We start from the raw sequence: 26071 nt of genomic DNA on the forward strand, positions 1-26071 counted from the left end.
TGGAAGGGCACCTTAACATAGCTCCAGATTTTACTCAGTAAGCAACTAAAATCTCCTTTGCAGCTCTAGGCCACCAGCACTCTGATCTCACCATGACAAAGATAAAAAAAAAGTTAGGTTCATGAGGATTTTGCAGGAGAAACTGGGAACTAAAACAATCACACGCATAGCAGGCAAATACTCCTTTGCTGCCACCCTGGCAGCTGCTTGGTCTGTGCAGGAGCTTGATCTGCTGCTCACTCACTTATTGCTGCTTCATTATCCTGCTCTAATCACGGGACCTAGATACCAAGGATTCTGCCTTAATCTTCCACTGACGTCCCTTTAATCGTGCCATCAATTCTGTGCACACTCTAAGTCAGGATGAGGTCACTCCAACTGGGTGGTGCTTGATCTTACACATTCAGCTGAACAGAGAGCAGCTGAACAAAGCCAAATTCACTTCAGCAAGAAGGTTACAAACCAGAATATTGATGGAGCCCAAGCAACCAGTATAACAGACCAACAAGGCCTGATGGGTGCCAGTATTATCTGTCATGTCCTGAGAGGCTTTGTCTCACTGTTTCATAAAAAACCATTGGTTTGCATCTGGCAGCTGGTATTATTAGTTTATCAGTGTTAGCAAAACCACAAGAAGAAACCAACTGACAGTCACATATTCTTGTAGCACCAAGAAACAGCCATATATTATATCTTTGAAACAGATAATGGCCAAGCAATACTGAGGCAACCTTATGTCTTGCACTTCCTCACTTGAGAAATACTCAGCACAGTAAGTTTATCATTTTCCTAGACATTTATTTTGGAGAACTAAAATCTACTCACAAGTGATCACTGTGCAAAATATGTTCAATAAAGGTGTGTTGGATTATGTAGAAGCAGGATCAGTTTTGTTGCTGCCATTGAAAAAAAGAGAGAGAGAAATGGAAAGTGATCATCCTCACTAGTAAGATTCTGAATGCCAACTTCAGTACTTTGAAATATTTCAAAGAGGAGATAATTGTGTAACTATAATTTAGGATAAATTATGATTTTGATGGTATAGCTACAGCATAGCCGGGATGGGTTTTACTTCTCTAGTAACACACACTACCTGGGCAGGAATGCCATCTCCTCTGTGATATCTGCTGCAAAATGGCCCCAAACCCAGCACACCTCCCCTTACAGCCAAGAATGCCACCACAGGAAAGAGTGAGGAGCACATTGCAAACACAGTTATTAGGAATATAACAATAAATTAATGTATTTAAATAAACAACCTTCAAATATCTCCCTTTCCCAACTGCTGCCCTTCCGCAACCATTTTTTTTCATTTTTCCTTATTTGTTACTAATCCTTTCAAAACCCCCTTTTATTCAGCACAGAAGTAGTTCGGTAATCAATTTCCACAGGATTTAAAATTCCTCTATATAAAATATATGGGTTTTCCCCTGAAGCACCAAGCACAGTGCTATCCCAAGTCTGCAGACAGACTGGGCTTTTCTGTGTTGTGTAGTGGCAAACTGGAATTAAGGACACTCCCATGAGGCTTGAGCTACTCAGAGCCCCCTCAGACCAGTAAAACTCTGGAGAACAGAGTGGGAAAATTGATAGAAGCAGGACACTAAATTATTCATGGAGCAGAACCACAAGCAAAAATGGAGCCAGGGAGACCAACTGTTGGAACATTTACCCTCATCACCCAGAGAAGGATGTTCACCTCATCCTGCTCCTCGTTCAGGCAAACCCAAATGCAAGGGCTTTAACATCCAAGCCCAAACTGGGTACAGTTCCCCAATGAACTTGCCAAGAGGGGTGGTCAGTAACTGTCCTGTAAACCTGTTAGGCACTGAAACACAAATATGGCAAAGTTATTATGGAAGGACAGTAGAGTGTCTCGGATGGTAATGGGGCCATGGAGAGATTACAACATCCACACTATGAACACTAATCTCTCAGCCAGTTCATGACACAACAATACCTGTCTGATTAAAAGGCAGGTATTGAGTCAGTAATTCTTCCACTATTAAAAAAAATTTCTAATTTGAAATAAACTTCAGAAAAGCCACAGTGATGACAAACAAGAGCATCAAACAGACAGAAATAAGAAGTACAGATCAGCAGTGCCTCAAGATGCACTGAGGGTCAGCTTTGACACTCTGGGTCAGCTTTCTCAAAAATACAAGACAACAGTTTTCCAGCTGCTTATGCTTACCCTGAATGACAATAAAGGTTCAGTTTTTCAAAAAAGGTATAAAGCAAATTCAAAATAAATGCCTCACCCCAACACCATTGCAAAGTTTAATAAAAACTTTGGTAAACAAATGATTAATAAAGAATGGTGTGTTAAAAGATGCAAATAAAAAAGGGAAGAACCACCACTGAATTTCTGCTTTTCTCTCTCTCGGTCCACTCTCTACCCAGAAATTAGATTTCTATCTCTAACACCATGTTCTTCCACTTCAGCATCAATAATGTTCCTGAGAAGACATTATCACATATTATAATATAGTCATGACTTCAGATCAGCTCACCTATCCAAATGCCTGTCTGGCTTTCATCTTTCTAATGCTTCTATTCACACCAGACTGGGAATTAAATGTTTTCCCCTGTAGCTATTTCTTTACACCTAGCAAATTTTAAATGTTGTATGTTGACTATCAGACTCAGTTCTGCTACAAAAGAAAAGATGCTGACAATGAAAACTTGCTTAAAAGCTGTTAGTGAACCAAAATACAAAGGGGGCTACAGCTAACTTAAAGTTCTGAAGATGGGTATAAAAGAAAGGCCTTGAAATGGAAAGCTCTCCACACAAAAGAGATCAACAAGAGGGAATTGACTTTGTTTTGAGCCTGGAAATGGGAGGAAATATCACAGGGTGTACACGAAAATAGTGATGTCAGCTAAGGAAATCACAATCTTTGATTTTGTCACTAAGAAACTAGAGGATAAAAAGACACTGAGCACAAATATTTTTCTTATGTACTGCATAACTAACTAGTGACATCCACTGCCATGATACGAGAGCTTTGTAAGATTAAAAACTAAAATATAAACATGTACATTTGAACTATTTGAACTGGCCAACCTCAAAGCCCCTCTCTGCTGATGGAAGTAAGGAGGGAGCTCCCGGGGCTCTCACTGATGTCACACCCATGTCTCACCTGTCACACAGATGTGACAACCCACGTGCTTCCCCTTGGCAAACAGGGCACTCCACACTGAGGGGCAGTGCCCACCTGCAGGAAAAACTCAAGAAATGAGAACAGCACGGGGTTCTGCCTGCACAGCCAGCACCCCTCTTTCTGTTCTGAGGTTTTAAGCACAAAATGTTTAACTCTTTCAAAATGGCAAAAATGATGGGAAGCAGTTCAGTGGTATTGCAGTATTTTTCAAATTTCCAAAATTTGAAATCCCTTGAGATGTAAACGTGCAATTTGCAACATCAGTGAAAAGCAAATAACTTGGTTCCTTCTTTTAAGACAAATCCTTACATTACTTTACCCCAATTAAATGCATAGACATGGGAACATTAATATTTAGTATCTGGGGTTTATGATTTAGTATTAATTTCTAAGTTTTACCCCATTTTTAAGCATTAGTAAGTTTTGAAGGATAAAAAAAGATCATTGTTGCTTATTTCATTATCACTGATCAATCACAATTGGCATAAAACAACTGTTTCCATGTTTAAAAACACTGATCACGTTAAACTTTACAGTAATTAAAAATTTACTGCAGCAAAATCCTAGGGAAATCACTAATACAGTCAAATGAGGGCACAGACCTACTGTGCCTGCACAATAGTGTCTTTCAAATTAAATATTACCAGCCTTTTCACACTTCCTTTTGAAAGAATGGAGCAATGCTGTAATTAGGATGTGCTAACGAAAATGTTTGTGCAGTTTAACCTTTTAAATGAAAAACATGACTGCACTTGACACATGCAGGCTGTGCCTGCGTTTCCCATTTCCTCCGGAGCCCAGACCCTCCTGCCCAGAGCCAGCCATCCACAGAGTGTAACACCAGCGTGTTTGCCCTCTGATTTACAAACTACACGGGTGAGCACGCCCAGGAAAACAAGCTAAAATGAACACACTCTTACTAGTTTCTTTAATTAACATTTTGATTAACAGCCGCCAATTTATCTAAGGGGCTGACGGGACTGCAATCGGCTGTCTAATGTTTGATAGCTATTTTTTTCTCTTGCCAGTCTCCCCATCTGAGCTGTGGCTTTTGGGGATTTTCAGGTTTCAGCAGGGAATGAGCTCAAAGCAGCAGCGTCTGGCGCTGTGTGGCACTGCCCCTGCCCGGCCTGCAGCCCTGAGGATCACAGCTCCAGGGTTTGTTGTCCCTGTCCGTGGCCAGCTCGCTGCCCGCCCGCTTCTGGAGCCGTGCCAGACGGCTCCGGTGACATTTCAGAAGGGCTCACGGGGCCGCTTGCAGTGTTTAATCCCTCGCTGTGGGATTTTCCACGCCGTGCATAGAGCTCGCCAAGGCCCGCGGCTCTGCAGGCAGCCCCACCGGACACATCCGGGCTGGCCATGGGAGCTCCGGGCCGGCCTTGGGCACCCCGCGGCCTCGGGAGCTCCAGACCGACCATGGGAGCTCCGGGCCGGCCTCGGGTACCCCGCGGCCTCGGGAGCTGCGGGCTGGCCTCGGGCACCCCCTGGCATCGGGAGCTCCGGGCTGGCGTCAGGAGCTCTGGGCCGGCCACAGGCACCCCCTGGCATCGGGAGCTCCGGGCCGGCCATGGGCACCCGCTGGCCACGGGAGCTGCGGGCTGGCCTCAGGCACCCCGCAGCCACCAGTGCCCCCAGACCTCTGCCCAGCCCCGGCTTCACCCGCAAACCTGCTGCCAGCCACTCTGGGGGTGGCATTGGCACCGGTCAGGCCCAGGCTCTGTGGATGCTCCTGTGATTCCCACCGAGAGCTGCCAGGCCTTGCCAGCAGCTCCAGGACAAATTGTCCAGAAACGTGCCTGTCCACCAGCCACCCTGGGGACACCCAGCACCCCCAGAGCTGCAGCTCCCTGGGGTACCCCTGCTCCGAGAGACACAGTCCCTGCACCCTGGCAGAGACTCCTGCTGTGCTTTTCCAGCAGCAAAAATTCACTCCATTATTTACTGGCCTGAACTTCCAGAGGGGTCGCCACATCCCAAGTCTCCATGCTCTGAGGTCTGACTGTCAGGGTCTGATTTCCACCCAAAGCATGGACAGTAAAATCTAATTTTCACCAAATGATTAATTTCTGGATAATTTCCTAAGTAATCACTTATAAAAATTACAGCATATCTGCTGACAAAAGGAATAGGAAAAAACAGTTTGTGGCTTTTGCTCTTATTTTAAGTAACCATAATCAAAGCTGAATTTTTTGGTCTTCCTTCACTTATCAAATTACACACAAATTCATTTTTAAAACCAAGCAAATTACTTTTTCACTAAGTTTGCCAAGAAGAGAGGCAGCTGGCTTGTACAAACACCTTTGTGTATTAGCATTAGTGTGTTATAATACTACTTTTCATCATTAAGAAGGTTTAAACAGAAGAAGGGAGTACCATTTCAGCAGACTTTGTTAGGCTTTGTTAGGGTTGGGTTTTTTTTTTAATTTAAAGAAACTTGCAGAAACCTGGAGGTTACTGCTCCTATTACCAAGCTGAGAAATGAATACTAAATCCTAAATCACAGATACTAAATACTACCATTCCCATGTTTATGCACTCAGAATACTAGACAACAACCAGCTCCTCTGTGGCTACCAATTTCAAGAAGCTGACAGCTCATGTCACCTACCATTAATTGTTAATGACAACTGAGAAATACAAAGACATTTCCTTGGATTATGCTGTTTTTAAAACACTACTCCTTCCACCACTAAAATTAGTATCAGAGGCATGTGTGTTTTTAAAGGATTTGTTTCTACCATACACCCCTCTACTTCACACCCATAATTAAAACTGGGTAAGTCTCCAACAGATTTTAGTGGTTCACAAAATTCTTGACTTCAAAATACTATGTGGGGAACCAGCACTGATGTATTTGTTAGAAACTAGAATTCTTAGTCTTTGATTTGGCTCATTCTTATTTTTGGGACAAGAGGGCAAGTAAGTTTTATTTTGTTGCTTGTTCCACAAATAAACTGACCAAGACCAGGCAATGTAATTCCCACATGGAACAATGCAGAAAGCTGTCTTCCTTCTGGGTAAGAGTGAGGACAAAGAACCCAACTGCTAAGAAACCCCAGCAGCTGGGCATCAAGGGAGGAGCTGGAATGGAAGGGAGAGGCATGACGGGACACTCACACGGGGAGAGAGCAGCCTGGGCCCATGGGAAGGCACACAATGGCACAGAGAATACAATGGGATTTTTTTGCCTGCTTATGCTATAGCAGGAGTTTATATGCCAACTGCCTCGATCCAGGCATTTTTACCTACTATTTTCCAATGTCTAAAGGCTTCTGAGTAACACTGAGCAGTAAATACTCACAAAGTTTCACCTTGAGATGGATTGTGCGTGTGGCACAGTGAAATCATGTGCTGCCAGTGTACTGTGACAAATGCAAAAGTAATTTTACTTAACGTAGTAAAAGCAACCCATTATGTAAGGCAATGAAATTAGTAAGTTCTTTTCCTGGTACTAAATATTGCAAGAGGTTTTATTTTCTATCAACAGTACTTGAAGCCATTGAAAAAAAAAATCCCCAAAGCATCAACAGCATTAGATTCAATATAAACACTCATACCATCAGTTAATACCTGAGTTCAGAAGGCTAAAATTAGCCCTGCAAGCTGTGATAATGCACTGTGCAGATCCATACACAAAGAACACCCACCTGCACACGCAGGGAACGAGGCTGCAGAGAGGAGACTCCTGCTCTGGCATCAGGACAGTGCAGGAGGGAGAGAAGCAGTTTGATATCAATCACTGCACAGAACCCAATTTCTTTGGAGTTACACAATCACCCAAGAAGAACAACTTGAACTGTGCCAAAACCATTGCAATGGAAGAAAGTTTGCTTCCTACCACTCCAGATAAAGAACAGCATCAACCCCCTCTTTATTTTATTTTCTCACTGAACACATGAAACACAAAAAGGTATTTATATAATTCATGATGCTATCACTACACACACACATACAGTAGCTCCCTTTTATGAATGAGTACTGCAGAATGTCAAGGAACTGAAAACAAACAAACAAGAATAAAACTGGGGGAGTGGAGAGAATCCAAAAGTTGAAGTATCCTGTGTGTTTTGCATTGCCAAGAAAAGTCGTTTTAAGAATAAAAATTTTCCAGCCAATCTTTTACTTGCATTACATTTCTTGTCTGGTTTTGTAAACTGAGATAAATGCAGGTCTATCACATCTCCTTCCATATGTCTACATTACAGTGTTCTGTATTTCAAAATTAGGCCGATTGTAGTAAAACTGAAGAGCTGGATTTGAGACAGTGCCCTCCCACCCCCTGCTGGGAGATGTTCTGAAGATACTGGTGTTTATCATTAACAATAAAAGCAGCATTCAGACAGCAAAGGTAGGACTTCTTGGTACTGGTACACAAGGAAAGCAGGAAGATCTTTGCTGGCTGGACACCATGAGCACATTCCAGCCCAGTCGTGCACTTATTAAATTGGCCAACAAACAAAAAAAAAAAAAGGCAAAACACGAAGCTCTGAAACCTGAAGCTCTGTCTGTGCACAGAGCAGAAGGTGCTGCAATGGGAGAGTGATGGCAAAACACACAGGACAAAGCCACAGACAACCAGGCTTCACTGTCTTCACCACATATTAAGACTCACTTATCCTTTCTCAAAATTCAGCAAACTCAGGCACCGGTTTCACAACCACTTTAAACTGGCTGGTGCGAGCTAATACTGCCACAGGCAAAAAGCATTCCTGCCCTCTCCCCAGTCCTGACCACTCAGTCTGAGCCTCTGCACCATCTGCTCTGTCCACAACAAAGAGCAGAGCCATCCTCTCAAAGGCCTGACAGTGTCACAGACCAAATGCCTGCTTGTGCCAAAGCTGGCAGTGAACTGAGCGAGGACTAGCGAGAATTAAACTGTGACTTGATCCCAGGGACAGGGCTGCAGGCCTAAGAACTGGGCACAAAAACCAACTGGGTTGTGAGCTGCAGTAATGATAAGTTTGCCAGTTCCTAGAAGCTTTGAGGGGTACATAGAAAAAATCGGACTTCCAAGGAATTTCATCTGATTGATATCAACAGTGCATAAGCTGGGCTTCCTTACACTGCAGCCTGCTTATGTTTACATTTATTATGTCTAAGATGATTTTCTTGTAAATATTTTGCTTTAAAGAGATTGTTTGGTTACTGGCTACTATTATTATTCTTCCTGGAAGGAAGAGAATAATGGGCTTTGAGCCAACATCAAACATCTTAAAGTTGATCAATTGAGCACTCCAGTGTGGTTACTTAGAAAATCAACTTTGCTCCTAGAGGGGGTGCATGGAAAGAACCCCTCAATTTGCTACATGACACCACACAGCCAGCCTTAGCAAAAGAACAGCAAAATCACAAAAAAATAGAGCTACTGCCTTGTTTTTGGAAAAGAGTACTCTGAAGTACCAGCATGAATCAAATTCCCAGAACCTCTAGAACCACAAGGCAATGGATTCTGAAATACGTGGATTTTTTTCACTAGCAGCTGGAGTGTTTTACATACTGCAGAACAAAACAAATATATTGGGCAAGATTACTGGGTTTGATGTTTTCTTTTCCAAGTGAGCAAGTTTAGAAGTTCCTCAGGTTTCAGAAAACTGGAGCAAGTCCAAAATAAAATAGATGACTGAGTAGAGAGGAACAACTTGACAGGCTTGTTGGTGCACAATCAAGTGACAGCATTTTATGCCTTAGTATCAACTACACTTACACAACATGCTTGTTTACACCAGAAAACCAAAATATAACTGCTACTCATGCAGCACATGTGCACACATAGAATAAAGGTTTCTATACAGAATTATGTCATTTCCAGGGACTAAAATTAGGAAAGGACATCGAGTCCATTAGATTTCAAGTGTACAGCCACAGCTATTGTGAATCTCTGCCACCTGGACAACTGGGACAGGGCAGAGGAAATAGCAAACACTCCAGGAGCTCTGCAGGGCTTTCACCACATCCTAACTATCTGCCAACTCCAGTCTTCCTAGATATGTTCTTGTAATCAAAGAAAAATAAGATAAGCATGGCCCTAAAGGTCAGTGCCCATCCTCAGTCTGAACAGAGACAAATCCTACAGAGATACAAACTTGGCACTGACCAGTTCCTAGGTGTCCTTCTCAGTCTGTGGCAAGCAAGATGTGAGCATCAAGCCTTGCAATACCACACACATGTATAAGTTTATATAATTTCTGTGGCTATTAAAGCAGTCCCAGGTATTTTTAGAAGGTAGCTGGTGGATTGCTTCGTGACCCACACAGTGACCTTTGGTCAAATAGTACATGTCACTGTGATGGGAGGGGACTGAACTGTGGCAGTTTTAAAACCTTTCCTCTGACCTTAGAGGCCAGCAGAGAGCCAGTGTGGAATCTTTCCAGGCATATACATGGTTACATGTGGCTTGCCAGAGGCTGCAAGCCAAAAGGAAACTGAGGAAAATGAGTGCTGGCTAGTCCCATGCCAATGATGAGCAGGGCCAGAGCTTTTACAGAGTACCACAGGGCTTCTCATTATACTCTAGAAAAGTGAAAGAACTAAAAACAATTACTTCATGAAGCCCACCCTAATACAGTAGAAAACTAAAATGTTTAAGAACTCAGGTGACAACTTCAGCCATGCAGTAACAAAAGAAACACAGCCAATTTTCCTCTTAGCAAGGAGAAGAGCCATGAATTCCATGTGAGTACCATATGTACCATCACACAGTGATGAACAGCTCTTAAAACTCCCAGTGTACATCACACAAAAATGACAGCTCCAACCCAGCTCTACAGATAATCTACAAACATCGGAAAGTTTTAGCCTCAAAGGTGGAAGGGTGCCCTGAAAGGGGCACACCTTCTCCCTAATGCACAGAATTCACCACAATGCTCCACAGAAACCAGGGCTTTTCCAAGAGCCAGACATGACAAACAGGTTCTTTGCAACCAGCAGGGTCAGACAGGGAGGACACAGCACAAAACCACTCCTGGCCTAGCAGAGGGAGAAAATCCTGTGCGGTGAAAATGTAAGAAAAGAAAACACTTCCTTTTGGAAAGCTACTTCATACAGAATTGTGAATTAGAGATTTTGTGACAATCTTGCCAAACAACAAGGAAAAACTCAGTTATGTAGGAACTGCTTCAACCCTGCAGGAGCCTGGTCTAATTGCATCCTTTACAAAGCAGTGCAGAGGGAGAGTGTCATACCAACCTGGGCAACTTGTTATCAGGGGAAGAGAGAACAGAAAATAGGACAAGAGTCTCTTGACAGTGGTCCTTCTTTTTCTAATGCAACTTGGTGAAACAAAACAGGATTGCTGCCTTGTGGCCTCTGACACAGCAGAACTTGCATAAGGACAAATGTTTTTCCTACATTTTTTTGTTACTGTTGAAAAGATTAACCTGCTTCCCAAATGCACAACAACTGCAGGAATATATACACAAGTTAGAGTAAAAATAATTATTTTCAATACAAACACTACATTACATATTTGTTTCATCAATAGGAGATAATAAGGTTTGGAAGTATTTTGGCTGCTACTGCCTGAGGTAGCTAATGATGACCTAATTAGACAATAATATCACAAACTTACATAAAGTTACATATAATATTTATCTATTCCTGTTAATTTTCTACATTTAAAAAAGATATTTTAATTGATCCATATTGTTACGGAGCTCTCACAGAGTTGGATAATGCAAGAGCTAATCAAAGACTGATACTGAAAAGCTGTTTGAATTACAGTAGACTCAACACACCACTTAGAAATCTGAATTGCCTTCCAGGCCATTTACATTACTTGGATATAATTATTTAATGTTAAACTGAATTAAGTCTAATGAGAAGCTTAAAAAGGTGGCATTAATTGTGTTATTTTGAAAGTGAATTTGACCCTGCAGTTAATAAATAACTTTTAAAAGAGCCATGTGGTTATTGATTGCTCTTCATCAATAAACTTACAGGTTTCATTGTACAGAAGGTGTTATACACTCCCTCTTCTGCTTATATCTTAAAAACACAGTTTCTAGACTTAAAGTGTATCATATGTTAGTTTTTAAGTGTATCATATTGCTTCGAAGACAAAAACTCTCAAGGCAGTATCATGTTTCTTTTTAAAAAGCCAGCAAACTGGGGATCAAAACAAATAAATAACAGGTGAAAACTACTTGACATAATGCCCAACTAAAGTAAGGAGCAGCTACTTTTTAGCTGTGTCTAAACCAAAATGTTATAGATTTGTTTTAATTTGGTAAAAAAAATATCATCCCAAGTCTTTCTGAAAGCTTGACTCATGCCTAATGCCTGGTTACCATCCAGTGCACTATTGCTGTAGGTGAGAATGTAGATTTTAAAGTGCTGCCTATTTTTCCAGAGGTAGCAGTTGAAGTTCCTGCAAAACATTGTTTTTATGTTGGTCCAGCATGGATAACTTTTTTCCACCTAGTACACCACACCTCATCTTCCCTGGGGGCCATTCTTCTAATAGCAAAAGCTGCTGAAGGCTACACATACATCCTGCTGTCTAAAAAATATTATTCACAGTATGGAAAATGAGAATTGTCGAATAACATTAAGAAGTCCAAACAGAAACAGTAAAGGCAATGTAAAAGAAACTAAAAGATTAACTATTACTAGGTGCACACACATGCATGCATCCATCTCTTCCCTTGATGCTCAGTGCCTGATAAAGCCAGATCTGTCTCAAGCAGGACACATTCTTGTTGCCCTCACCCCCCACCAAAATGTGCAAAATCCAAGAACATCACAGCATTACACAAACCACTTTAATAGTATTGCTGCCAAAACATTGAGAGAGGAAAAACTTGTGAAAAAGCTTTTGTTTGTTTTGCCCTGTTTAGCCTCTCCTCCTTTCTACCAATTTTATCCCTTGTTACAGAGCAATAAAACCAGCACTGTACCTACTTCATTCTCCCTCCTTCAAGGTAATTTTGTCCTACCTTCCTTATTTTGCTTCCTCCTTATTGTCTTCATCTCTTTCTTTTTACGTGTCTTTGACTCAAGTACTTTGTTTTACATTTCCCTTTTTAGCTATTCCCCAGTGTCCTCTCTTTCCCCTCCTCGGACACACACACACACACACAGACTGCAAACCACTTAATTCCAGCTGTGCTGAGGCAGCCCTGTCAAAGCTGGGCACCACTGCCCCAGGCAGCTACTGCAGAGCCAGCTGTACTGGGTGCACTGGAACCTTCACAAGAAGCAGTGTAAATGATGGTTACTGATGGGATTTCCTATCTGACCTGTGAGGTTGTGCTTGCAGAGAAAAAGAGACCATCCCAAACACAGCAGTTGTTCAAGAGTCAGATGCTGGGATGAGAGGGTACAGTCTGTGCAACTGGAAACTATGTACTTCCATGGGGAGGGGGAAGGCAAAAAACCAACCAAAAATTATTTTCTTCATGACAGTTCAATACTCAAAACACTTTTACAAGCTTCCCAGAATACTCCTCCCTGGAATCACAAAGTGCTGTGGTATTCACTGAGGTTTGCAGTTCTTGGAATAATCTACACAGTTCATGAGAACACACTTCTGCCCAAAAAACAAATGAGAAAGTCCTTATAAATAATTCATCTGCATGTGGTTAGCTTTTGAAATTAAACTACTACTAACCCCACCCTCCAACCCCAAGTCTGTATCTCCATGGCTCTGACACATTCCCATCTCTCCAGAAGAGCAGAAATTAGTCTTTGTTTTTTACTTCAACTCAGGCTCCTTCCGCCTCCCCAGCTCTTACACAGGTTGCAGCTCCGTTCTCCTGCACCCAGCTTGGGGCAGTGTGCCAGAGCCTGCGTGCCCATGGCCTGCCCTCAGTGTGTGCCACCTCCCCTGGCTGAGCTCCAGCCTGGAGGAGTGGCCTAGGCGGCAGAAAGAACCCTTTTAGCTGAGAAGGAAACCTTCCAAGGATGTGGATCATGTAAGCTGATGCAGAGTGGCCTTCCCTGACCCTGCAGAAAGTCAGGAATGATGGCTGGGAGAGCTGTGTCCTGTTCGTGCCATTTCCTCTCACAAAATGAGTTCTGAGTGATGAAACTCAACTTTAATTCTAGATCGGTTAAGTCCTCTCATTGTCATTTTTTTGTCACTAAACAAGTAATTTTTAATTGCAGACCTGATGCAACTATCCCACCTGGCTACCCTCAAAGTGAAACTGTAGTCATTTACACTCAATAACAACTTTCTATTGGAATTACTTGTTCTCTTTAGATCTTATTTCAACCTATTGATCAACATGCTTTCTCCCTCTTGCTGAACTCCTGTTTCTGGGATAGTGAACATGGCACTGCTTTTTCTTTTCCCACAAAGATAAATACTTGTTTTTCGTTCTTTCTTTCCACTTGTTCTTCCCCATCACCATTTGTTTTGAAAAGAGAGCAGTCAGTCCCAGTGTCCAAACAAATATCCAGCAAGGAGATCACTATAAAGGAGCAGGGTTCTCATGGAACCCTTGCATAATTTTGTATGTTAGTCTAGTTTTAAATATTTTAACATTTCAGTAAGAATGGAATAGAAAAACTATACTGTCTCTTCAGCCAATATTAAACCAAAAGGATTTTTGCATCCTTTTGGTCTTCTGCTATGGCAGAACAGCATAAAATTAATTTCACATTAACCAGAGGTAAGAAGAGCCTAAAGCACACCAAGCACTTGAAGTGTGCAGTATTTTAGCACACACAGTGCTGTCAAGAGACTAACATGAGTTACATGGTAAGCAGTAAACTGAATAATCACTATCTCCTAAATTTGAAGCTGAACATCACCTTTTTTCTTAGCTGATACTTAAAAATTGCTTTGTCTTCAACCAGAGCTTGACAAACTCATGTACCCACAAAAAGGAGGAAGTTGTACTAGAAAACTGCCATCAGCTTCTCCAGCAGACTCCCTGTGCTTTCATGCAATAAACAAAGACCACAGCCATTCTGTGTACAAAAATAATCTTCTGCATGTGAACAGTCTGTGATGATAGAAGTAACCACAGCACCGAACTCCACCGCTCTGTAAAATCTGCATGGCACATTTGGTATTCAGCTAAGGGCTTGGGGTGCACATTTCAAAGCTCAAAATATGTTTACAGAGTTTCTTTCCACATTATAATAATTTCTTATTTAATGATGCATTATTTAAAAATGACTAAATAGCCAGCTGAAACTTTTCCTTCTGAAACAAATCCTGTGCTGACCTCTGATCACGTTCCCTGCTATTTGCCAAGACAATTCTTGCAAAAGCTACAGAATTTCACAAATTTCTACTAAGAAATTAAACTAGTTGTTGCTGGACCCACAGATTAAGATCCAGCTGCTGCAACTTGGACTGTGTGGAGGACTGTGCATTTAAACAGAAGCTGATAATGATAATTTGTCAAAACATATACATTAACTGGAGCCATAATATGCCAAATGCCACCTGTGCATGTTTGGCAATATGCTTGGCAGATTGCTCCAGCACAGCTGTGACACACCACAGAATATTCAGGTTTATTTTGGCTGTTACACTTCTACAGAAGATCACTGATACCCAAGAAAATTCTTACAATTTATAAAAAACCTTTTCACACTGCTTTAAAAAGACTTCAGTGAACAGTGGACATTAATTACTGAAACAAATTGTTTGCTGTCAAAAGTATGCAGGCCACAATGAAGACTTATCCCTCCAAAATGTGCTTGAGCTCATCCTATCTCCCACGAGAAAAAAAACCACACACTCAAAAAAAATATCCCAAACCAACCTAAAAACCAAGCAACAACAACCCAGTCCTCAGGTCCAATGGCTTTGGAACAAGATTCAGTACATTCCTTTCTTTTCTTATCAGCTTCAAATGCTGCCTTGTACAGACACTTTGACTTTGTAATCCATGAATTCATGCTAAACATGATCTCTTATTCTACTTTAAACACGCAATACATGCACAACAACTTAAAAACATTAAATATTGACAGATTTTTCAGAACAATTAGCTGCTGCCAAATTTAACAAAAACACAGTAGGACAAATTTATACTCAATTCATGGTGTGAGAAGAACCCAAACATTTAACACTGCAGGGACTGTAATACTTAAGTTATGTATTATACACATCCAAAATACATCAGCACACCAACAGAGATAGTTAACAGGTCATTTTTCTCAATTAAAATCACAAGTATCACGTGTTCTCTCTGAATCCAGACACTTAACACCAACACAAAAAAAACCCTTTAGGACTCTTGAAGTGGAGGCCTGTAAATGAAAGGTGGGTGTGGGCCCTGGCTGGGGGAGGAAGGACCTCGGTTACACAATCAGATGAAGGAGAATCACTAAAGACCTCAAAATGACTCGGAGGATGGACCCAAGTAACCAGCAAACATCTCTTTCTCTACTGCCAGGATCTGCCCTCCAAGTAAAAGGTTGTGTGATGCTCTATTCCAATTCCACAACTTCCTAGAAACCACAACAGATGATGGGCATATCTGTACAGTAACCCTGCTTCTGATTCATGCACTTCATGTTTAAACCTGCACTGATTGGAAACCAGAATGTTTAAGCAATTCCCCATCAGCTCTCAGGACAGCAGCAGCAGTCAAAGCTCCCGGTGGTTGCTCACCTTTGCCACTGTGCCAAACCCATGCAAGTTAATCAAAACACTTTACATAGCTTTTTAATGACTCAACAGCCCAACACACTATCATCATCTCTTTCCAACATGTACTGTATTCATGGTTTTCACAATCATTACATGAGTCACAGGCACTCTCAGTGTAAGTTTTACAGGTAGCCTTCATTATTGCTCAGAGTTTAACCCTACTTTGTATTCATGGAAACTAAGGCACAGAGGGGGAAAAAAACCTCTGGGGAAAAAAAAAAAAAAAAAAAAGTTAGAAGGAAGAAACCCCACACATGTCTATGCTGATGCTCCTTTCACACTGCTGAGCTCTCAGCCAGAGAGCAGCCCAGCCAGGGCATAGAAGCAGCTCTCATTAGCCAGGAGGCTGATAACCACAGGGAGATGAGATAAACCTGTGGAACAGCTGAAATGCCAACAAAAGGTCACACAGCCTGAAAACCACGGCACTTCAGGGCTTCCACGAACAACCTGAAATAACTGTCACAATGGCTTCCTCAAAGAGCAATCTTTGGGTGCAGCACAAGAACTGCATCTACCATGTCTTGGGGGAGGAAAGAACAGAAATGAAAGGGAGACAGGCACATCCCGCTGTCCTGAGGAGTGTGACAGCTGGCACACCATCACCCAGGGTGTAGAGAAATACTCCTGGAGAAAAACACTTTCTGGGAATAGGTCATCAAAATAAGTGATCCCAGGTGCTTCACCCACAAGACTCAGTGCCTGAACATTTTATCTTTTTTCCATCTTTCACCTCTGAACTGATCTTGACTCATCTGAGGAAGATGCTGATGCCATGAAAGTGCAGCCATTCACAAAGCAGCAGCAGGAACAGGAGCAATAAAAGGGCTGCAATCACTTGCCTGGCCCCCCAAATGAAAACAGCTGTGATCTGACAGAACAGAGGATTTGTCTTTAAACAGCTTTTCCTTGGCTGGCTTGCTCCTGCCCCACCATGTCCCCAGCAGTGCTGCCACCCTAAGCCAAGGGCTAAAGCCACTGCACTGCCCTGCAGGCCAGTTTCTGTTCACAGGCTGGAAGGAATGCCACAAGCTGACTTCAGACATCTCATTATATTGGATTGCTCTAAAAACAAACCTGCACGTGGTGTTATGCACAACAGCTTTACAAATCAAGCACAGTACACATATCAACATCACTGAATAAATTATTAAAATGGAAATTCATAGCCCAGACACATGCTTGGATTGCCTAAACAAGTAGAATTTTATTTTACATTAGTATATCTTCTAGTCAAATGCATGAAATAGAAAATAATCAGTTACATAAACAAATCTGTCATTTGTATCAATAAAGTATTTTACTGAAAAGGTTATATATTCTAATTAATAAGGTTACATTTAAATTATTTCTGACTACTTATGGTCCAGAGAAAAAAGCCAGCATATGTCTTGCAAAGCACTTTCAGCCTACCTAGTTAAGTAGTTTATCACAAATATGCTTTGGAAGAAATTAATTAGCTCATTAGGTTTAACTAATAGTTTGTTTAGCTTTCCTTTGACAAAAGCGACATTTTAACAGAGCATATTCTACTACTTCAGAAAACAAAATTTCACATGACAAATTTCAAAGAACACCAAGTACAGCAACACACATCACTAGGAGCTATAGAATATTTTAAGAGATTAATACTTCTCAGGCAACATTTAAAAATAAAAGATCCTAAGAACATAACAGAAAGATACATTGATGGACCGCAACTTTTCAAATTTTTCAATTCCTGAAATCATATAATCAGTAAAAAACTTAATTCAGGGTGAACTGACTGTGGTGAATCCAAAGAGTGCTTTACCTCCTTGTTATCATGATAACACGCTTTTTTTTTTTTTTTTTTTTTTAAAAACCACGCTTTGAGGACTTCAGCAATTTCCTTCTCCTTAGCTATACTGTTAAAAAAAATAGATCATTGTCTGGTAATCAATCACCTGCCATATTTATCAGCTTCCATATTTAATTATCTAAATTAAGGGACAGCTGTGAAAGGATTTATAAAATGGGAAGGCTGATAGAAGGCTTTGAGAGCTAGTGCTACACAAAATCACCAAGTCAGCCTCCTTACCTTTCTGAGGCTATTAGATTGGCAAACTAAGGTCCTTTAATGATGTTCACCCCACCCAAGCCTGTTTTTCTCATCAGAATGACCCCGCCTGTTTCCTCTGCACGCCACAGCCCACGCCAGGCTCTTCATTGTTCAGAACAAGCTTAAGAAACACTAAGAATAACCTCATCATTTCTATCCACTTCTCCTAAAGTATGAATCTGCCACTGATGTAAGGCTTGTATTAGAGAAATGTTCACATTTAGGGATCACACTTCTATAAAATGATACAGAATGGAAATGTTATGTTAGTATTTATTACGACTTTTAAAAATACTTCCCATACCTTCATTTTGCAGTTCCCTGTTCACTCTGTGCCTTTTAAATTGCAAACAAAGAGCTGGAATTGACTTCACATAACAAGTCTAACAGCAGTCCAGGCAGCATTACAAGATGCCGTGTTTCCATGTCCATGCTCAAGACAATGCTGCACCTATTCAGCTCCTGAGCTGCTTCTGCCACCTGTCCACAGGGACAAACACAATGCTGCTTCCCACCAGACACCTGTTTGTCAGGCAGTGTTTGGAAATCACCTGCTTATTTCATAAAGACAACCTTGAGTGTCTGCAGCTATCCACAGCTCTCAATCACTACAGTATTACTGACCTCAAGATGGAATATTCAATATGCCATCACTCAGAACTTGGTATCATCCAGTCCTCCCCCATAAATTTATTTTTAGCCATCAGAATCAGTTTAATATGATATTTTAGAAGGAGTTATTGGACATCTTAAGTTGATATTGTGACATGGGAGGAATCTCACTGGCAAGGGGTACACTTGCTCTTGGCTAGTGGAAAGGCTTACAGCAACCAGAACAAGAAAAGCAAGAAAAGATGGCCTTTTCTTCTTCTGGCTCCCAACAGCTCTGGAAAATTATATCCACAAAACCGTGGGTTTAAAAAAAATTATTAGTACAGCCACCCACAGAATAACAAGCAAACTATTGAGAATTATGGCACAAAACCTATTCAGGTTATTTTCTGAGTCACACTGTGTGACACAACTGCAGGATCCAGCAGCAAGGGTAGGGCTATATAATCCATAAGGCAATATAACAAAAAGCCAAGTTAGAGGGAGAAAGGATAAGAAGTTCACCCTCTGCACAGCCCAGTAAGGCCCTTCCCCAGTCTCGAGGAAGCAGAAGTAATCTTTTCTTGCCAAAGCATTGGATTAGTTAAGGTGCACAAAAGGTTATATCCCTTTTTCTCAACTCTGGAAGAGGTTCCCTGCTCATACCCAGCTTGTATCCTATAAACACCAAGCCAACCAGTAGGGGCACTGGCCTAGAGAAAAGAGTGTACAAATGCATGCACACATGGGGAGGAAGAGCAGTTCAGATGCTTTGTCCATCATGTTTATTAGGAGTTGGTCAGAAAGCTTCTCATTAATTTCTTAAGAAACAAAAAGCTGATTTCCAAAAACCCTCCTATTCAAATATTGGCATTAAACTGTTTGAGGTTAATTTCTAGTCTTGAGAGGAGCATGGAAAAGCAGAACTGCCAGCCACCCCCAGTCAGGCTTGGAGGAAGTAACCAAGCACTTGAACTGGCACAGCACTTCACATTTTCTCACTCCTCTCTAAACACTGGCCAACCACCACAACAAGTGCTTCCTTATATAGTTTATATACTAAACCACTGGACCAGTAAAACAAATACAAATTGATAATTCTGAAAATAAATAAATAAGCTTACTGGCTATTGGAAGCTTACTACATTTTATAAATTCTGCTGTAAGTTTAGCTTTCAGTTCTAGTTCACACTGTACCAGAACCCATGTAAAAATAATCCGTATAAATACACAAAGAGAAATGACACACAGAGACACAAACACTACACATATTGGCTGTGAAATACACTAGATATGTCATTTTGAAACTGAACTGTAGCTATGCAGCATTTTAAGAAAACAAAAAACCAAAAAACAGATCTTTATGTAACTGCATTAAAATGTATATAAAATTATCAAATACAGGTTATGTTCTTTGACATTTTTTATAATTTAATGATCTCTTTACCATCTATTTTAAAAAAATTGCCAGGCTTAATCCTGATTTAACCTCACCCTTAATTATTAAAAATAGTTAAGCACTTACCATAATGTGATTGAAATGCCTGTGGTTTTACGACCTGATTACAGTGGTTACACATCACCAAATAGAAATCATCATGAGCCGGGCAAAGACCAAATATTGGCATATCTAAAAACAAAAAGACAAAATGGCATCTCTCAGCTGCTGACAATTATAGAAAAACAGTTTAATTACAGAGCCATGACACTAGTGTTGAATCAAAATTTTAGAGACATTTGTATCAAATTTGAAAATGAGGAAAAAAGAGCATTTAATGCAATAGATAATTTTGTGCTGGAGTATTACAAAAGCAAAAATCTTACTACAAAGATAAATGTAAAATGAGTGATTATTTGTAGAAAACATCTATTAGAAAACTGATTTAGGACTGATTATTTTATACCAGACGCAATAATGCAATAAAAAAAGACTGACTTCAATTGAGACAAACACAACATAAGAGGAGATGTTTTATGTATTCTGAGAAGGGCTTTGGATTTTATTCCAATGTCATTAAATGAATTCAAAAGTGAACTTCATTTGCTATTTAATTTTTTTAAACCGTTTTAAACACACAGTCATTCACTGGGCAGAATTACATGCCTAATGGTTTTATTTGTTTAACAGTGCATTATAGTCCAGCCATCTGCTGCCAGAGATCCATGGAGCAGCTACACAGGAGACAGAACCAGAGATAACAGGATGTCAAAGCATGCGTGGATTGCAGAGATAACACACATACTTGGAGACTTTTACAAATAAAATTAGTTTCTGTATTCTTCAATTTTTCTGTATTCTGTACTCTTCAATTTTACTTTGAAGAATACAGTTTGTTAAGAATATATTTAACAGTTATAACTGCATTCAGAGACTACTGGAGCAATACATTCAGCATTCACTACAAAACTTAAAGGTATATTACATTTATATAACTAAAAATGTTATTCAATCATTAAAAGACAAAAAATGGAACCTGCAAACATAATACGTGGCTATGGATCTGTAACATTATATAAAGGTTAAAAACTGATATAAGCAAACTTATTTTCTTATAAAAACCCTCAAGTAGTAGATTTATCTTAATAGAAACTTAGAAAATAAGTTAAACTTGTTTACTCTTGTTCTAGAACTGACCCTAGAGTTTTGTTTTACAGCTACTAATTTGCCTGTGTATACTTTTAGCAACATCCACTGCTTTGTTCATTAACAGAACAGCAATTATGAAATAACGTGTGTTTCACATTTAGCGTGCCATGATTCAAGGTAACTGCTCAGAGAAAGACACCATCAGCCCTGTCCACTTTGTTGCTCACAGACAGAGAATATATCCACACCAGAACTACTTCCAGAATTAGTATCTTCATCATAAAAAAATTCAATACTTTTATTTAGAAGACATAAGGTTTATCCCACATTTTCCACACATCTTACTAGTGCTACACAAAATTAATCATGACACCTGCAATAACAGCCTCAACTGGATTTTGCAGTTGGATGCAAATGCAATGACCAAAGACATCTAACTTGGCTGAGATCACAGTTACCCTCACCTGAATCACAGACACCTTTTCACAACTGAGGTTACATCAAATAAACAAATCATCTCGTTTGCACTTTAAGTAGCAACTCTTGCTTATTTATTTATATTATATTTATTGAAAAAAGCATGAAACCTGTGACACACCCAACTACTGCAAGCCAGGCAAAATTAGTAAATATATGCTGGGGGGGGATCAGATAGGAATAATAAACGTCTATTTTTCAATATCTACTTTCTGTGATGTAATATCAAGCTATGTATGAAAAGAAGTATAGGCTTAAATGTCATTGCTAATATTTCATGCAGGAAGGAGTATTCCCTTTGGGTATGCCCATGTATCAAAGTTTATACACACAAGCAAATACTCCAGGGTCACTTTCACCAAGAGCTGAGATGAATGGGACAGTGACAGCATGCACTGCCTGATATTTACATTGTTAACAGCCCACAGAGAGGCTGCTCCTGTGTGATGCCCTGACAACTGTAAATCCACACCCTGGAACCTGCTCCCATAGCTGTGCCTTTCACACTGTGCTGGATTCTCAGACTTTACACCAGCTTTACTGAATGCAGGGGGAATTGTTAACAGTGCAAGACAAAGCATTCCTTCAGACCACTCAGAGACACCACATCCATGTGCCCTCACTCTAAGAAACCTTCCATGAATATTGCTGGCAATACAGAACTGCAATTTTAAATGGTAACTGAGACAAATTGACAGAAATTGATGTAAAAAAAAAGGTGTTTTCCTAGTTCAGTTTGAGGATCTCAAGAAATCTGAATAATTTACAAAGGTCCTTTACACTGTGAAACACCTTCAGTTTTAAAATCTTAGCTCCAGGTGACAGAAAGCAATGACAATGCCAGGAGAAAGAGACAAACTCACAAAGGACCATTCTAAGAGTAAAACCACTTGACACAGAGAAAAGAATTTGCTGCACACACCAAATCACAACCTGATTTCAAAGGATTTCATGCACAAGACTCCAGCCACATCACACAAATCAATGCAAAAGATCTTGTACCCCACAATGGTCTCCTACAGCACTGATATCAGAACAACATCTCAACAGAAGCAATGAAGGAGTAGCAAAGGTCAGAGGCCTAAATGCAATTTAACAATGGCTTTGCAACTGTAAGGAGTTTGACCCAACCAAGACTATTTAAGGCTGCTGGAAGAGACCTGAGCCCACACTTCCCAATCCAGGAGCCTCATTTTTAGGCAGGTAAGCTCTCACATCTTTAATGTGCCTCATGTCATTAGTTGAGCAGGGCAAGAGCAGGATTTAGGGAAATCTTACTTCTTTTTCTGTGTTCCAACAGGACAAACACCTATGTGGCACTGTTAGGGAGTGACAAATTAGACCATGAAAATTTTAGAGAACAACATACAGAAAAGTTCAACAAAACTTACATAGTAAGTATGTACCAGGAGTAGGTGATGGATGCCCAATTTTTCTGTCCCCTGTCAGCTACTTATGGAAGCTGAACTTATGGAAGTTCACATCTATTGTGTATTGTGCAGTTGGTATTCTAACATCTAATACTTTACACCTGAGCCACTTCATGACATGCACATTCTCTGTTTAGAAGTCTAATGAAGTTTCTGGTATTTCACCAGTGTCATCTCAATGCACTGTTACTCTGGGTTTGAAGATTACTTTTTGAAATACTTCACCTTGCAAAGCCTGTGCCTCTGAAGGAAGAGCCTGGCAACTGTGATTCATATGTTCCTCTTTCAAAGCTGGGCTCATTTAACTCTCTCCATCTGGGAATATTTTTCAAGGTCAAACTAAAAATTTAAATCAAGACCTCAAATTTTCAATGTATTTTTCCATAAATATAGTGTCAACATACAGATACTATTATAAGAGCTGTTAGTTGCATTAATTCTATTAACACCAGAAAGAAAAACAACTTCATTTACCTCCATAATAGGAAGCCTCTGGACACTGATCTCCAGAATTCACTTCTCCTTTCAAATGTAACTGAATTTTTAGAAAAACAACTTTAAATGATGCATTACTGCACTCTTTACCAAGACCAGAACAAGCCCATGCCATACACAATTCTGAGATAACTGCATCAGTTGCTGAGCATGTAATAAGGAAAGTGGTCCTTACTTGGAAAAGGTCAATGTAGCATCATTTTCTAACAAAAAAAAAAGAAAAAGCAATAATGGCTAATTTGTCATACTGTACATCAAGTAAAATGGAGCTCAGCATGTCTCATCTGGAAAGTTTTCTTACACTGATCTGCCATCTTTTCTTCTCTGAAACACATTGTGGAAACACACAAATGATTGAATAATTTCTTAGTATTTCCAGCATTCTCTTTCAGGACAGCTACACTGAAGAAACTCATGCTCATTAAAACTAACTATGCCTGCATACTCTCAATCCCTCATTTCTATTACTTAATATCACACAAAACAGAACAGATAAAACAGGCTAAAACTAGCTCAGAGAACAGGCCAGCAGCTTGCATTTAATTACCCTAGATTTCAGTGACTACCACCGCTATCTATTTTAATTGGATTTTTCTTTTCTAACTCCCCAAATGTATCAAATTTCCTATAAAACTTGTATCTTTTCAGACTGGGACCATTGCACAGTCCATCTATCCTAGTATCTAATAAGACAACATCCCTTCTAGAAATGAAATTAAATATCATCAAAAGAAGTGAGGTTAAGATCCTCTCCAGGACAGCAACTGCTGGAGGAAAAGAGTAAAGGCAGCTTGTGTGCAGAGACCAGAACAGCAGTTTGCTATTTGCCAGAAGTCTGCTTACTGCAATTCAAAGAAGGTGGAGAATGAAAGCTGAATGAGAGGAAGAGAAAGCAAAACTACCAAGAGGTGAAAGGGCAAAGAACAAACTATCAAGGTTATGACAAAAGAATAGAAAGCTTGATTAAAAAAAGCAAAAGGAGTATGTAAAAGTTCTGCAGAAATATTTTTAAGCCAGAGCATTGCTAATGCTCATTCTCCCAAATCCATTCTCAGCAAAAACATCTGCTTATTAAGATTAGTTTTAAAGTCCAAGCCTGATTTACAACAAAGATGTGCATTCTACTCATCACTAAGTGTAATTTGACAATGGACATTGTAGGCTGATGCCTGATGTGAACTGTAAAATGTTTTGGCTACAAAGATTCCACAGAACAGCACAACATGCCTTCAGCACTACACCAACCTGGTTATACTTCCAGAAAAAAAATTAATCTCTATAGTTAATATTAGATGCATTAAAATCACAATGCCCTACACTATTAAATTTATACTGACAACCCAAATATAACTCCCTATTATCTTTACAACCTCCCAAACACAGAATTTGTTTTTAGGAGTCTGATCCAAATCAACCTTAAGTAAATGCACCAACTTTTATCAATTTACTAGGTTTTACATTAAGACATCAGGGAATTGTTTCAAGTACTATATAAGGAAATTGTAAATAGATCCCATTATTTTGAAATGTTGCCAAAATCTGGATTGTTTGAACTATTTACTTCACAGTAAGTTTAAATTATGTCCACCAACAGCTATCTTGAATACATTTGCTCTGCACTAGCTGGGTTTTGTCTTCTCATTAGAAGGTAATTAGTCTTGATCACACTAAGGTAAAAAATATGCCAGTACACCTTGTTTTAACTTAACTACTAGATCTCTTTCTCTACAGGCACACTTGTAGTAGAATTCTTATTGAAGACAACACAACTCTCCACTAACATCTGAGAAATTTTTGAAAAGGGTAAAAAATAGCACAGTTGTAGTAACAAAGTAGTTGACATCTTGCAGGAAAAGAAATTTTGTGATAACTCTCATAATTTGCTTGTAACACGTGTCTCAGGTACTGTCAGATCCTGATAAAGTAATAAAAATATTTCTATTTTTTTATCCTTTATGGCTGTGGTGAACATGTAATTTAGTATGTGAAAGCAGACAAAACCTCCCAAATTACTATTTTTAAGAGCTTGTGATCTGAGGAAGAGGCACGAGGAGGGAGAAGAAAGGCAACTAACCAGCACTGAGGACCACATGAAACAGGCTGTACCAAAACCAGGCATATTTCAGAGAGAAAGCTCAGCTCTGTTACCACCAGACTTGGAGTCAGCCCAAAAAATGAAAACTTCTGCCAAGAAATCTGCACGGCAGGTAAGCAATAGATTCACTGCTGAATCTATTACTGACATTAAGTCTCAATACCAAGTATTTTTCAGGCAGGAGAATCTTGGCTGCAAACTGAGGCAGCTGCAAACAGCACTGCAATGTATCTTAACTAACCTGGTTATCTTAAGTAAAGCTCTCATCTATTTAAAGTAATACAGGTCCTCATTTTAACTGATATGAATATTTTATTTAAAAAAATTAAGTGATCCAAGTTAGGTCCTCGAAACTTCCTTTTTATACACAAGATACTTCACTTTCTGCAGCTAAACCATTATTTTCTAAACAATATCTTCCAAACTATTTTGGAGAAACACTCAAGTGCTTATCATTCATGAACAGATGTGGTTTTGTATACTTATCAATGCTGACGTAAAATTAAACTACTGCACTCTTTTTACTGTGTACCATGCAA

At 40.0% G+C, this 26071-nt stretch overlaps 1 protein-coding gene across 1 annotated transcript in view; it reads right to left on the reverse strand.

The window, feature by feature from the left end:
- Positions 1-26071, reverse strand: part of ATXN7 (ataxin 7) — a 60898-nt gene that overhangs the window by 16539 nt on the left and 18288 nt on the right. The window contains exon 4 of the mRNA XM_059480011.1: positions 19974-20078. Within this exon, the coding sequence (XP_059335994.1) occupies positions 19974-20078 (105 nt within the window). The remainder of the gene's footprint in view (positions 1-19973; positions 20079-26071) is intronic.

The sequence above is a fragment of the Ammospiza nelsoni genome, chromosome 11, assembly GCF_027579445.1.
Source record: "Ammospiza nelsoni isolate bAmmNel1 chromosome 11, bAmmNel1.pri, whole genome shotgun sequence".
NCBI lineage: Eukaryota > Metazoa > Chordata > Aves > Passeriformes > Passerellidae > Ammospiza > Ammospiza nelsoni.